This window comes from Hypanus sabinus, chromosome 13, assembly GCF_030144855.1.
Source record: "Hypanus sabinus isolate sHypSab1 chromosome 13, sHypSab1.hap1, whole genome shotgun sequence".
Classification (NCBI taxonomy): domain Eukaryota; kingdom Metazoa; phylum Chordata; class Chondrichthyes; order Myliobatiformes; family Dasyatidae; genus Hypanus; species Hypanus sabinus.
In genome coordinates this window covers 58,896,478-58,910,394 of record NC_082718.1, presented here as the reverse complement: position 1 = coordinate 58,910,394, position 13,917 = coordinate 58,896,478, and the positions used below count along the sequence as shown (strand labels likewise).

The 13,917-nt window shown below is 39.8% G+C and overlaps 1 protein-coding gene across 5 annotated transcripts in view; it reads left to right on the top strand.

Moving 5' to 3' along the window:
• dnai7 (dynein axonemal intermediate chain 7) overlaps positions 1 to 13,917 on the top strand; it is a 108,372-nt gene that overhangs the window by 58,729 nt on the left and 35,726 nt on the right. For all 5 annotated transcript variants that reach the window (XM_059987691.1, XM_059987690.1, XM_059987693.1 and 2 more), the window contains 2 exons: positions 6,361 to 6,457; positions 11,133 to 11,269. In XM_059987691.1, the coding sequence (XP_059843674.1) occupies positions 6,361 to 6,457; positions 11,133 to 11,269 (234 nt within the window). The remainder of the gene's footprint in view (positions 1 to 6,360; positions 6,458 to 11,132; positions 11,270 to 13,917) is intronic.

The window sequence follows — 13,917 nt, the reverse complement described above, 5'->3', positions numbered from 1 at the left end:
GTTGGGCTTCTGGCTTGGTAGTCTGTCCGATGGATGCCCCGCTCTCCCTGTTGGCTTTCCACAGCACGTCTGCCCGGGCCGCCACCTTCCAGGAGTCGCTGAAATCTGTGTCGGCCAGTATCAGTTGTATGTCCTCGGACAGTCGCTCCAGGAACGCTTGCTCAAACATGAGGCAATGCTTGTGTCCGTCAGCCAGGGCCAGCATCTCATTCATTAATGCTGACAGCAGCCTTTCTCCCAAACCGTCCAGGTGCAGCAAGCGGGCATGTCGCTCACGCCATGAGAGACCAAAGATACCTATGAGCAACGCTTTGAATGCCGCATATTTGCCTTCTTCTGGGGGTGCCTGTATGAAATCCTCAACCTGGGCAGCTGTCTCCTGGTCAAGGGAGCTCACCACGTAATAGTAACGTGTGGAATCAGAAGATATCTGCCGAATCTGGAACTGGGCTTCTACTTGGTCAAACCACACGCATGGTCGCAGCGTCCAGAAAGTTGGCAGTTTTAGTGAAACTGCATGAACAGATGAAGAGTCGATCATCTTTGGTCCAAATCCCGTCTGGACCGTCGGGGTCATCAATGTAGTGATGTGCTACACACACAGCTAGAAATACCGACACGCAGTTTATTCAAACTTCGCTGACTTTTATGCAGTTCCGTTCCCACCCTCTCCGGGCAGAAATGAAGTTAGAGTTGGATTACAAAAGCCTCTTCCTGCGCGCGGGTTTTCTCCCCTTGCTGGTGAAGAAGAAGGCCCAGTGCCATTTTGAGGCTGGCCTCTCTGCTGAGGCGTGTGCCATTTTGTGAGCCGGTTCACCTGCGTAGAAAGTGGGTCACCACAGGGTCACCTACCAGGGAGAAGCTGCAGCGACCAAGTCTTTAGCACTGAGTCTGGCTTTGTGGCTCAGAGAGAAGGGAGGAGAAGGAGTCCAGTATTGATAGGGGATTCCGTAGTTAGAGGAGCAGAACGCATATTCAGTGGATGTGAAAAAGACACCTGGATGGTATGTGGCCTCCCAGCTGCCAAGGTCAGGGATGCCTTGGGTCCACAGCATTCTAAAGGGCAAAGGTGAACAGCTGGAAATCGTGGTATATACTAGTATCAATGACATAGGTAGGAAATGGGACGAGGTCCTAAAGAGCGAATATTGGGAATTAGGCAAAAAACTGAAAAGCAGGACTTCCAGGGTAGTAATCTCTGGATTTCTGATTGTGCCAAGTGCCATTTAGGGTAAGAATAAATTGATTTGACAGATGAATGCCGAGGAATTGGTGCAGGGTGCAGGGTTTCAGTGTTCTGGATAATTGGGATCTTTTCTGGGGAAAGTATAACCTGAACAAAAAGGGTGGGTTACATCTGAATTCAAGGGGGACCAGTACTGGCAAATTTTCAGGAGCTGTGGGGAGGGTTTAAACTAATTTGAAGCAGGGGAATGGGAGCCAGAGTGATAGGGCTGAGGATGGGGCAGTTGCAGTGTGTGGTAAGATTGTCAAGAAGGGCAGGCAGATGATAGAGCAAAATTGCAGTCAGTGAGCTGAGTTAAAGTATAACAGGGGGCCAAAATCAAAAAAGGGTGATGAATACAGGACTGAAGCTGTTGTAGTTGAATGCACACAGTAATGGAAAAGGTAGATGATCTTGTAGCACAGTTAGCGATTGAAAGGTATAATTTTGTGGACATCCCTGTGTCGTGGCTGAAGGAAGATGATTGATGGGAGCTTAACATCTAAGGATATTACAGATTGTATTGAAAGGTTAGGCAGGTAGGCAGAGGGGATGAGGTGCCTCTATCAGTAAAAAATTAAATGTAATCCTTAGAAAGAGGTGACATATGATCTGAAGATGTAGACTCCTTGTGGATAGAGCTAAGAAACTGCAAGGATGAAAAAAACACTGATGGAAGTTATATACAGGCCTCCAAGCAGTAACCAGGATTTGGGCTACAAATTATGAGAGAAATGCGAGGCATGTAAAAAAGTCAATATAAATAAAATGTGAAGAAATTCAGCAGGTCAGGCAACACCCATGGAAATGAACAAACATTTGACATTTCTGACTGAGACCCTTCTTTAGGACTGGAAAGGAAGGGCGAAGATGCCAGAATAAAAAGGTGGGGGCAGGGGAAGTAGGTTAGCTGAAAGGTGATAAGTGAAGCTAGGTGGGTGAGAAAGATAAAGGCCTGGAGATGAAGGAATCTGATATGAGAGGAAGTGGACCATAGGAGAAAGTGAAGGAGGAGTGGCACTGGGGGAGGTGATAGGCAGGTGAGATAATCATGGGGATTTCAATATGTAGTTAGTATGGGAAAATCTGGTCAGTGCTGGATCGCAAGAGGGGAAATTTTGTGAATGCATACGAAATAGCTTTTTAGAGCAGCTTGTGGTTGAGCCCACTAGGGGAATGGCAATTACGGATTGGGTATAATGTAATGACCCAGATTTGAATAGGAAGCTTAAGGTAAAGTAACCCTTAGGAGCCAGTGATCAGAATTCAACCTGCAGTTTGAGGAGAAGCTAAATGCAGATATATCAGTATTACAGTGGAATAAAGGGAATTATAGAGGCATGAAAGAGAAGCTGGCCGAAATTGATTGGAAGGGGGCACTAGCAGGGATGACAGCTGGTGTTTCTGTGATAAGTTCAGAAGGCACAGGAAAGATACATACCAAAGAAAAATTTGTATTCTAAAGTGAGGATAAGACTACTGTGGCGGACAAGGGAAGTCAAAGACAGCAGAAAAGCAAAACAGAGGGCATGTACAGTATAATGTAGCAAAATTTAGCGGAAAGGTAGAGAAACGGGAAGCTTTTAAAACCCATCAGAAGGCAATTCAACTAGAAGAGATGAAGTATGAAGATAAGTTAGCCAATAATATAAAAGACGATACAAAAAGTTTTTTCAGATAGTATAAAGAGTAAAAGAGAGACAACAGTGGATATCAGACAGTTGGAAAATGATGCTGGAGCAGTAGTAATGGACAAAGAAATGGCGGAGGCACTAAATAAGTATTTTGCATCAGTCTTCACCGTGGAAGACTAGCAGGATGCCAGAAATGTGAGAGTGTAGGGGCCAAAGTGAACGTCATTGCTCTTACTAAAGATAAGGTGCTTGGGAAGCTGAAACTGCTGAAGGTAAATCAGTCACCTGGACCAGATGGACCCTCAGGGTTTTGGAGGAGGTAGATGGAAAGATTATGAAGGCATTAGTAATGATCACTAGTAAGTGGTTGGAAAGATGTTGGGGTCTATTATTAAGGATGAGGTTTTGGGTTTCTTGGAGGCAAATAATAAAATAGGCCAAAGTCAGCACGGTTTTCTAAAAGGGACATTGTCAGCATGGATTTGTCTTGCCTGACAAATCTGTTGGAATTCTCTGAGGAAGTAACAGACAGGATAGACAAAAGAGAGTCAGTGGATATTCAATCACAAATAAGAGAAAATCTGCAGATGCAGGAAATCCAAGCAACACACACAAATGCTGGAGGAACTCAGCAGGCCAGGCAATGTCTATGGAAAAGAATACAGCCAACATTTCGGACTGAAACCCTTTGCCAGTCCTGCCGAAGTGTTTCAGCCTGAAACATCAACTGTACTCTTTATCAATGGATGTTGTTTATTTGGGTTTTCAGAAGGCCTTTAACAAGGTGTCAGACGTGAGGCTGCTTACAAAAATAAAAGCCAATGGTATTACGGGAAAGATACTAGAACGGTTAGAACAGAGGTTCTCAACCTTTTTAATGCCATAGACCAGTACCGTTAAGCAAGGGGTCTGTTGATCCCATGTTGGGAATCCCTGGGTTAGAAGATCAGCTGACTGGCAGGAGACAAAGAGTGGGAATAAAGGGGGCCTTCTCTGGTTGGCTGCTGGCGATTAGTGGTGTGCTGCAGGGGTCAGTGTTGGGACCGCTTATTTTCACATTGTATGCCAGTGATTTGAATGATGGAATTGATGGCTTTATGGCCAAGTTTACAGACAATACGAAGGAAGGTGGAAGGGTGGTAATGTTGAGGAAGCAGGGTGTCTGCAGAAGGACTTAAACAAATTGGGGGAATTGGGCAAAGGAGTGGCCTATGAAATACAGAGTAGGGAGGTACATGTTCATGTACTTAGGCAGAAGGATTAAAAGTGTGGACTATTTTGTAAATAAGGAAAAAAACAAAAATCAGAGGTGTAAAAGGACTTTGAAGTCCTCATGCAGGATTTCCTGCAGGTTGAGTCAGTGGTGAGGAAGGCAAATGCAGTGTTAGCCAGGGGAAGTTTTCTGCAGGCTCACTGACTGTCAGGAACATTACAGAGTGCTGTGAAAGTACTATTTTACAATATTTTTTATTAAATTTCATATACACAAATACAGAATTCATAAGGATACTTATTATAAATCAAAATAAGATAGCACAAAATGCTCTATATATAAATCACACTGATACAATCACAGTATCCCATATTCATGATCAATCAAATAAAATAAATTGAATTATGAAATACAATAATATGGTTAATTATATTATAAAAAAATCTACACCCACTACCAAGACAAAGCTGGTTGGTAAAAAAAAACAAGAGAAAATAAAGAGTACTTTACCATGTAGTGTTTTATAATAATAACCCAGATTTTAATAACTAACAATTCAAAGATTTTTAAAATACTTCAGAAAGGGTCCCCATAGCTTTTGAAAATCTTGGTTAGAATCAGAAATTGAACAACAAATCTTCTCTAAATTTAAACATGACATAACATCGCATAACCATTGAGCGTGTGTAGGGGGGCAACCTCCTTCCATTTAAGCAAGATCACCTTCCTAGAGAAATAAGAGACAGTACCCGGAAATGAGAAGGCTCCAAAATTATAGCTCTTTCCTCAACAATACCAAATAAGGCAGTCAAAGGATTGGGCTTAAAATTTACTTTAAAAAGTATAGAAAACGTTTGGAATACATCTTTCCAATATTTTTCAAGGCTTGAACATGACCAAAATGTGAATTAATGAAGCCTCTCCATCATTACATCTGTTACAATGAGATATATCTGCAAAAAATTACATCTATTATGTTCTTATCTGGGCTGATGGGAAATATATGTAGATTAGATTTAAAAAAACCTCATCTGTAGATATTGAAAAAAGTGGGTATTTTATAGGTTATATTTCACTGAGAGCTGCTCAAAAGAAGAAAGATTCCCTCCAACAAACAGATCCTGAAATTGTTTAATGCCTAATCTATCCCATTCTCTAAAAAAACAGATTGGTTGTAGATGGTTTAAAAAAATTAGAAAAAATAGGACTAAAAAAGGAAAATCTCAATAAACCTAAATGTTTTCTGAACTGTAGCCAGATCCTCAAAGTGTGTTTAACCACCAAACTGTCATTTTAATTTATTTAAAGATAAAGGAAGAGAGGATCCAAGAAGAGAAATAATAGAAAATTTCATAACAGAGTTGGCTTCCAAAAAGACCCATATTGGACAATCCTCATGATTAATATAATATAACCAGAATGTAAAATTTTGTATGTTATTTGCCCAATAATATAACCTAAAATTGGGTAGAGCAAGGCCTCCGTTCTTCTTAATTTTTTGAAGGTGGGCTTTATTTAATCGAGGTTTTCTGTTCTTCCATATATAGGAAGAAAGAATCGAATCAAAAAAGGACTTAGGAATAAAAACAGGTACAACTTGAAAAAGGCATATAAATTTAGATAAAATATTCATTTTAATAAAATTAATTCGACCAATCAATGATAAAGAGAGAGGCGATTAATTAGAAAGTGTCTTTTTCACATAATTCATTAAGGCTAGAAAATTTTCTTTGAATAGATCTTTATAATTCTTAGTGATTGTTACACCCAAATATGTAAATTGTTTTCTCACTATTTTAAAAGAAAGGTTAATATCGGTTGGTATCAAATTATTTAAAGGAAACGATTCACTCTTATGTAAATTAATTTATATGCTGAAAACTGACTAAAATTAGTCAGTAAAAGAAACATAGAGGGTAAAGAAGTTGTAACATTAGATATAAAAAGCAATAGGTCATCAGCATAAAGCAAGACTTTATGAATAGTACCTTTCCTTAAGATACCGGTGATATCTTTAGACTCTCGAAAAGCATTTTAACAGGCATTTGAAAGTAATTTAACAGCTTCTTTACAGTCCATGTATCTCGTGAAAATCTTAATTTCCAGTATTTTTGCCTTGCACATTACTTGTTCTTGAATCACAAATGTTTGTAAAATGCAAACGTTAATATTGTCAGTCCTAAGTATTTTTCTCTTATTTATGAAACAATAAACTTTAATCATGTGATGAACTTGTCTTCTGTGAATAAACATTTCATATGAAGTTGTTTAAAAATATTATTTTCTAGAGTGCTTTGAGTGCTGCTTCCAGAAATGAATTATTGTTGAAGAAAATACCAAGCTCTGAGATATCTTCAAGAATGAGAAGTCCAGATCTCTTTCATGGTAGGATAGTAGTTCTGTGCAATTTTTTCAGATGACCAAGTTTGACATACAGTAGTTTGCTGTTGAAGGTTTGACAAAGCATAGTTCAGCATGATTTTCCTATAAAGTGGTTCGCATGATGCTATTACAGCTCAGGTGTCAGAGTTCAGAGTTCAACACCAGGTCCTCTGTAAGAAAGTTTATATGCCCTTCCCATGTGTGTGTGCATTTCCTCCGGGTGTTGTGGCTTCCTCCCACAGTTCAAAGATGTACCAGTTAATAGGTTAATTGTTCATTGTAAATTGTCCTGTGATTAGGCTAGGGTTAAGTCGGTAGGTTGCTGGATGGTGCAGTTCATTGGGCTGGAAGGGCTTGTTCTGTGCTGTATGTTTAATAAAGTAAAACAAAAATAAAGACTGTGGATGTACCGGATACCAAACAGAACATTCAAGACTGAGATTGGTATGTACTTGATGGCTAAAAAGTGCAAAAGGTGTGGGGCAATGGCAATAAGTGGAGTTGAGATCTAGGTCAGCCATAGGACTTTATGGCTTAATAGGCTGAAGAGGCTAAGGTATGAATTGTTGGGGAGGGAGCAAAGAAGTTCTTTATTGATAGGTGGCTTGGAAAGAAAACTTATTATCAAAGTACACATATGTCACCATATGCTACCCTGAGATTAATTTCCTTGTAGGCATTCACAGCAGAACAAAGAAATACAACAGGATCAATAAAAAACTACATGCAAAGACTGACAAACAACCAATGTACAAAAGAAGACAAACTGGGCAAATTAAAATAAAACTACTTACTGTCCACTACGCTGCTGGTGTTTACGGCAGCGATAAAGGTCCTCCATCTCTTGGCCACTCAGGTGTAGAATGAATCTTTATTGCTGTTTCCATACCAGTTTTGTTTTATCAGTTAGGGTTTTTAACCCTGAGCTGAACGCCCAAACCTGGAGGACTGGTGGACCACTCTTTGTCTGGCCTTTGCCCTTTGACCTGTTAGACATGGATGACCCTACCAAGAGCTAAAGCATAAAGCCCTGACTCCAGCCCACACAACTCTCCAGGTCATTAAGGCACACAAGTTTCCAAACCATGACAAGATTGTGGTCCTCTTGGAGGAATAAATGATACCTGAGAACATGAATTATAGAGTTCTTGAAAGTAAGTTCATAGGTTGTGTTCAGTGACCAGTGAGTGAAGTTATCTAGGCAGGTTCAGGAGCCTGGTGATTGAAGGATAATAACTGTTCCTGAAGCAGGTGGTGTGGGACCTGTAAATTCAATATGTCATTCCAAATGGAAAAGATAGTCAAAGGAATGCAGATACTGTCTGAAAATTAAAAAAAAATCTCACAGGGTGACAGTGCAAAGCTCTACTTAAATATGCTGAACTAAGGCCAATGCCAGCTCTTCTTCAATTATGCAGATGTTGAAATTAACAACTAGACAAAGAAGTTATATCCAAAGAGGCAGAAAGCAAATAAATGAAAGTAGTCATAATTCAAATGCTGTGATGAGAGTTTTCATGGAATATTTGCAAGTGAGAACAATATTTATTTCAGGCATGGTGAAGAAAGACATTATTGCTGTAAGAAATAGGATGGATGGCACAGTGGAAAAGGTAGTGGAGCCATTGTCTCACAGCACTGGTGACCTGGCTTTACTCCTGACTTCTGGTGCTATCCGCGAGGAGTTTGTATATTCTCTCTCTGTGACCATGTGTGTTTCTTTTAGGTACTCTGGTTTCTTCCCACATCCTGGAGTCTATTTGACCACTATAAATTGTGTTTAGTGTGTTGGTGAGTGGTAGAATCTAGGGGGAGTTGAATAAAATTCAAAATTCAAGTAAATTTATTATCAATGTACATTGTCAGAGTTAATTATTAAGGATGAGTTTGTGGAGAACCTGGTGACACAGGACAAGATAGGATAAAATCAGCATGGTTTCCTTAAGGGAAAATTTTGCCTGACAAACCTGTTGGAATTCTTTGAGGAGATTATAATTAGGATAGTTAAAGGGGTTGTAGTGGATGTGGTGTATTTAGATTTTCAGAAGGCCTTTGATAGGGTGCCACACATGAGGCTGCTTACCAAGTTAACAGCCCATGGTATTACAGGACTACCAATGACTAGTGGTGTACTGCAGGGGTCGATGTTGGGGCTGCTACTTTTTATGCTGTATTTCAATGATTTAGATAATGGAGTAGATGGCTTTGTTGCCAAGTTTGCAGATGATAACGAAGATTGGTGGAGGGGCAGTTAGAATTGAGAAAATGGGGCTGCAGAAGGATGGATTAGGAGAATGGGCAGGAAAGCAGCAAATGAAATACAAAGTTGGAAAATACATGGCCGTGCACTTTGGTAGAAGAAATAGATGTGCAGATCATTTTCTAAATGGGGAGAAAATCCAAAAATCTGGCATGCAAAGGGACTTGGGGGTCCCTGAGCAGAGCACCCTAAAAGTTAACTTAATTGGTGGTGAGGAAGGTAAATGCAATGTAGCATTCATTTCAAGAGGTCTAGAATATAAGAACAGGGATGTGATGCTGAGGTTTTATAAGGCACTGGTGAGGCCTCACCTTGAGTATTGTGAATAGTTTTGATGTGCTGGCATTGGAAAGTGTTCAGAGGAGGTTAACAAGGATGATTCTGGGAATGAAAGGGTATGAGGAAAGTTGAGTAGATATGGAAATGATGTTTCCTATGGTGTGGGAGTCTAGAACAAGAGGGCACAGCCTCAGGATACAGAGGCATCTATTAAAACAGATGCAGAGAAATTTCTTTAGCTTGACGGTGGTGAATTTGTTAGCACAGGCAGCTGTGGAGGCCAAGTTGTTGGGTGTATTTAAGGCAGATTGATAGGTTCTTGACTGGTCACAGCATCAAAGGTTATGGTGAGAAGGCCGGGGATTGGGGGACAAAAGATTAGCCATGATTGAATGGCAGAACTGACTCGATGGGCCAAATGGCCTAATTCTGCTCCTGTGTTTTATGGTCTAATGATTTTATACATAAATGACACCATATACAATCCTGAGATTCGTTTTCTTGTGGGCATACTCAATATATTCATGATAACCGTAACAAGCTCCAAGGAAGTCTGCACCAGCTTGGGCATTCAACCAATGTGCAAAAGACAACAAACTGTCCAAATACAAACAGAAAAAATCAATAATAGTAAATAAGCAATAAATATTGAGAATACGAGATAAAGAGTTGTTAAAAGTGAGTCTATATGTTGTGGGAACATTTCAATGATGGGCCAAGTGAAGCTGAGTGAAGTTATCTCCTTTGGTTCAAGAGCCTGATAGTTGAAGGGTATAACTGTTCCTGAACTTAGTGGTGTGAATTCTGAGGCTCCTGTAGCTTCTTTCTGTTAGCAGCAGCAAGAATAGAGCAGGTACTGGGTGGTGGATGTCCCTGACAATGGATGCTGCTTCCTGTGACAGCGTTTCGTGTGGATGTGCTCAATGGTGGGAAGGTCTTTACTGAAAATGGCCTGGGTCGTATCCGCTATTTTTTGTAAACTTTTCCCATTCAAGTGCATTGGTGTTTCCATACTGGGCTGTGATATTGCAGATGAATATACTCTTCAATACACATCCTTGGAAGTATGTCAAAGTTTTAGAGTCATACCGAATCTTCACAAACTTGTACTTTTCTCATAATTGCGCTTGCATGCTCGGCCCGGGACATGTCCTCCAAAATAATAGCACTGAGGAATTTAAAGTTGCTGACCCTCTCCACCTCTGTTCCTCCAATGAGGACTGGCTATGGACCTCTGGTTTCCTTCTCTTGACCAATAATTTGCTCCAAGTCAAGTCAATAATTTGCTCCTTGGTCTTGGTGACATTGAGTAAGATGTTATGGCACCACTCAGTCAGATTTTCAATCTCCCTCCTAAGAGTAAGTATGTGGGGAGAAAGTATCAACAACTTCACTATTAGAAGAGAGAGTAAGATAATGTGTATAAGATGATGAGAGGCAATGATAGTGTGGATAGTCAGAGGCTTTTTCCCAGGGCTGAAATGGCTGGCATGAGAGGGCACAGTTTTAAGGTGCTTGGAGATAGGTACAGAGGAGATGTCAGGGGTAAGTTTTCTAAGCAGAGAGTGGTGTGTGAGTGGAATGGGCTGCCAGCGACGGTGGTGGAGGCGGATACGATAGGGTTTTTTAAGAGACTCCTGGATAGGTACATGGAGCTTAGAAAAATAGAGGGCTATCGGTAACCCTAGGTAATTTCTAAGGTAAGGACATGTTCAGCACAGCTTTGTAAGCCGAAAGGCCTGTAGTGTACTGTATTTTTCTATGTATCTAGAGAATTATGGAGCCTAATCCTATGATCTAAAGCATTTTCCAGAGTAACTTTCTCATAAATAAGAACTGTTTTTAAAAACATTCTTATTTTAGTTCAGATATTTTAACACCTTCTCAGTTTTGATGGTACTTTAGGACCATAAATTAACACTTTTATTGGATTGTTTAGCTTCTGCAACACCAAAACTCTGAGGATAATTTTTAAAAAGATTACTTTTGTTCAGAACTTGAGCTGTTAATTATAAGGTTACAGTTGTCACAATATTCAGGAAAAATGAAATACAAGAATTTGAGATCTTTTTCGTTACTTGGAAAGGGAATTCTGTCATCTCATGTTATGATTTAACTTGTTTTTTTATATACATACAGAAAGTGCATCCAAAGAGGCAGTAGATGAACATATTGTAGATTTTAATCAGTACACACCTCTGGGCGGAGTATATTATTTTGACGTGTTCAAATTGCCACCTCAGCCCATGTTTGTTAACGGATGGAGAATTGTCCAGGTAGGTTTTTACTTTTTCATATGTTAAAATCACAATTGTTGGTTAACAGCTGGTTCTTTCTGTGTATAAAATTGTAAACGTTAGGAAAGAGCTTGTTTTTACACTGGCAAATACAGCTATTCCCTCAATTCAGTGTGCTCTCAAGTCAGCAAATCAGATCTGCAAGTGTTTCAGCCATCCACTTCAAATGTCAAACATGCAGTGTAAGTTGATACTTCAGCACAGCATTATAGGAGTGCTGCTCTATTGGAGGAATGCCTTTCTAATGGAATGTTAAATCTAGTCTATGCGATGATAAGAGAGAAATCCCATGGCAATATATATAACGAAGAGCACATTATTCTTTCAAGCAATGGCATTAGCGAACAATTTAAGGATCAAGGATGAACTTTATTCGCAATGTATATTTTACTTTACTTTGTTGTCACCAAACAATTAATACTAGAGCGTTCAATCATCACAATGATATTTGCATATATTAGGAATTTGCTGTTTTGTGTTGGTCAGGGCATAACATGCATCGAAAACCAACATTTACAAATAATAAAGATTAAAGAATTATATAAAGTTAGAGGATAAAGTATGAATGTGGAATTAAATATGTATAAATACATCAATACCAACATGTATTTACAATGTAAACAGCATTATAAAAAGTGATTTGAATTGTTTACAATGCAGTGCACTAACTGAAGTAATAAACAGAAGGGGTGGGGGTGGGATAAATAGAATGGTTAATCAGATTAACTGCCTGAGGCAGTTGGAAATTTAAGATGGTGTGGTTTTTGAATTAATAGCCCTATAGCACTTTCCAGAGGGGAGTTCTTGGAAAGGGCAGTTTGCAGGTTGGGTAGTGTCTGCGATGATATTCCTCCCCACTTCTTTGTCCTGTACACAAACAAGTCCTGTTGTGATTGTAGACTGCAGCCAGTGACCTTTTCTGCTGACCTGACAGTTTATTGTAGTTTTCGTATATTGTGAGAGGATATTGCACTAAACCAGTCGGTAATTAAAACAGACAGTATCATACTCAGGTACACCTGAATGTTAATACAAATATCTATTCAACCAATCATGTGGTAGCAACTCTGTATAAAGGCATTAAGACATGTTCAAGAGCTTCAGTTGTTGTTCAGATGTATAGAGGGCTATAGTCCATGTGCAGGTTGATGGGATTAGGCAGAACAATAGTTTGGCATGGACTAAATGGGCCGAAGGGCCTGTTTCTGTACTTTTGTATTCTATGACTATGTATCAATTTGCTGTGCATGTTCCATTCTCTGGAAACCAAGTTGCTGATTTAATTTGTAATCACAGTTTAATTTTCCTCTTCTAGAAGCCATTTAAGTTTGCTTTTGGTCCTGTTTTTGGTGATTCTTTGCAAAGCTATTCAACCAACCAGGCTGAACGTGATCAAATTCTAGCTTGGGGGAACAGAAGAAACTGCAGATTCTGGAGCCGTAGTAACAAACAATCTGCTGTAGGAAGTGAACCAGCTGGGTAACATCTATGGGGAAATCTGCAGATGCTGGAAATTCAAACAACACACACAAAATGCTGGTGGAACGCAGCAGGCCAGGCAGCATCTATAAGGAGAAGCACTGTTGACCCTTCCTGACGAAGGGTCTCGGCCCGAAACATCAACAGTGCTTCTCCTTATAGATGCTACCTGGCCTGCTGTGTTCTACCAGCATTTTTGTGTGTTGTTGGGTAACATCTATGTCCTGATCCAGGATTTTGACCCGAAATGTCAACAATTTCTTCCCCCTTCAGATGCTGCTCATTCTGCTGAGTTTCGCCAGCAGATTGTATGTTGCTCCAGTCTAGGGACTGTAAGAGACAATAAATTATGTAAATGATTACTCCAGCAAGATGGAAATATTTCACCAAAATATAAATATTTATTTTTTAATCCATCTTAAAGCACTTTCAATATTTGATGGAATTCAATGAGCCCCCCCGCCCACCCACTCATGATTGTAAACTCAAGTGAGTGCAAGTCCAGAGCCATCATGTGTCTCTCATGTGTTAATTCTTCCATTCCCAGGATCATTCTCCTGAACTCCTCTGGACTCTCCCCGGTGCCATCCTTTCTTAGTGTAGTATGACTAATGCAACTCTCCTGCCCCTTCCTTTATTTAATCAAACTCTCATTTTATAGGTAGGTTAATGATACCTAGAAAATTAATAAACAATCTGTAGAGGAGGGAAATCAGATGTCCCTTTGTTATGTGGTTCTCAGTGTCATGTTTATCATTAAGTGGGCAACCTTCAGGTTTGCCTAATTTCTGGTTGCATAAGTGGTTTATTAAGCAATTGGGAATGAAAGCCATTCCTTGCCATTTAAATGTTTGTTGGATTGGCCTGTTAAATTGACAGCAGGTGTAGGTTTGTCTTTTGTGCATCCTCAAATAAGCTCAGTTAACTTATACTCCTGACCCTAATAAAGTGGCTAGTGAGTGTATGTTTATGGTCTTATGCTGTTGTAGGCTATCCGCTTCAAGGTTCAATGTGGTGTTTGTTCAGATATGCTCTTCTGCACACCACTGTTGTAAGGTGTGATTATTTGAGTTACTGTCACTTTACTGACAGCTGGAACCAGTCTGACCATTCTCCTGAAACCTTTCTCATTAACAAGGGCTTTTCAC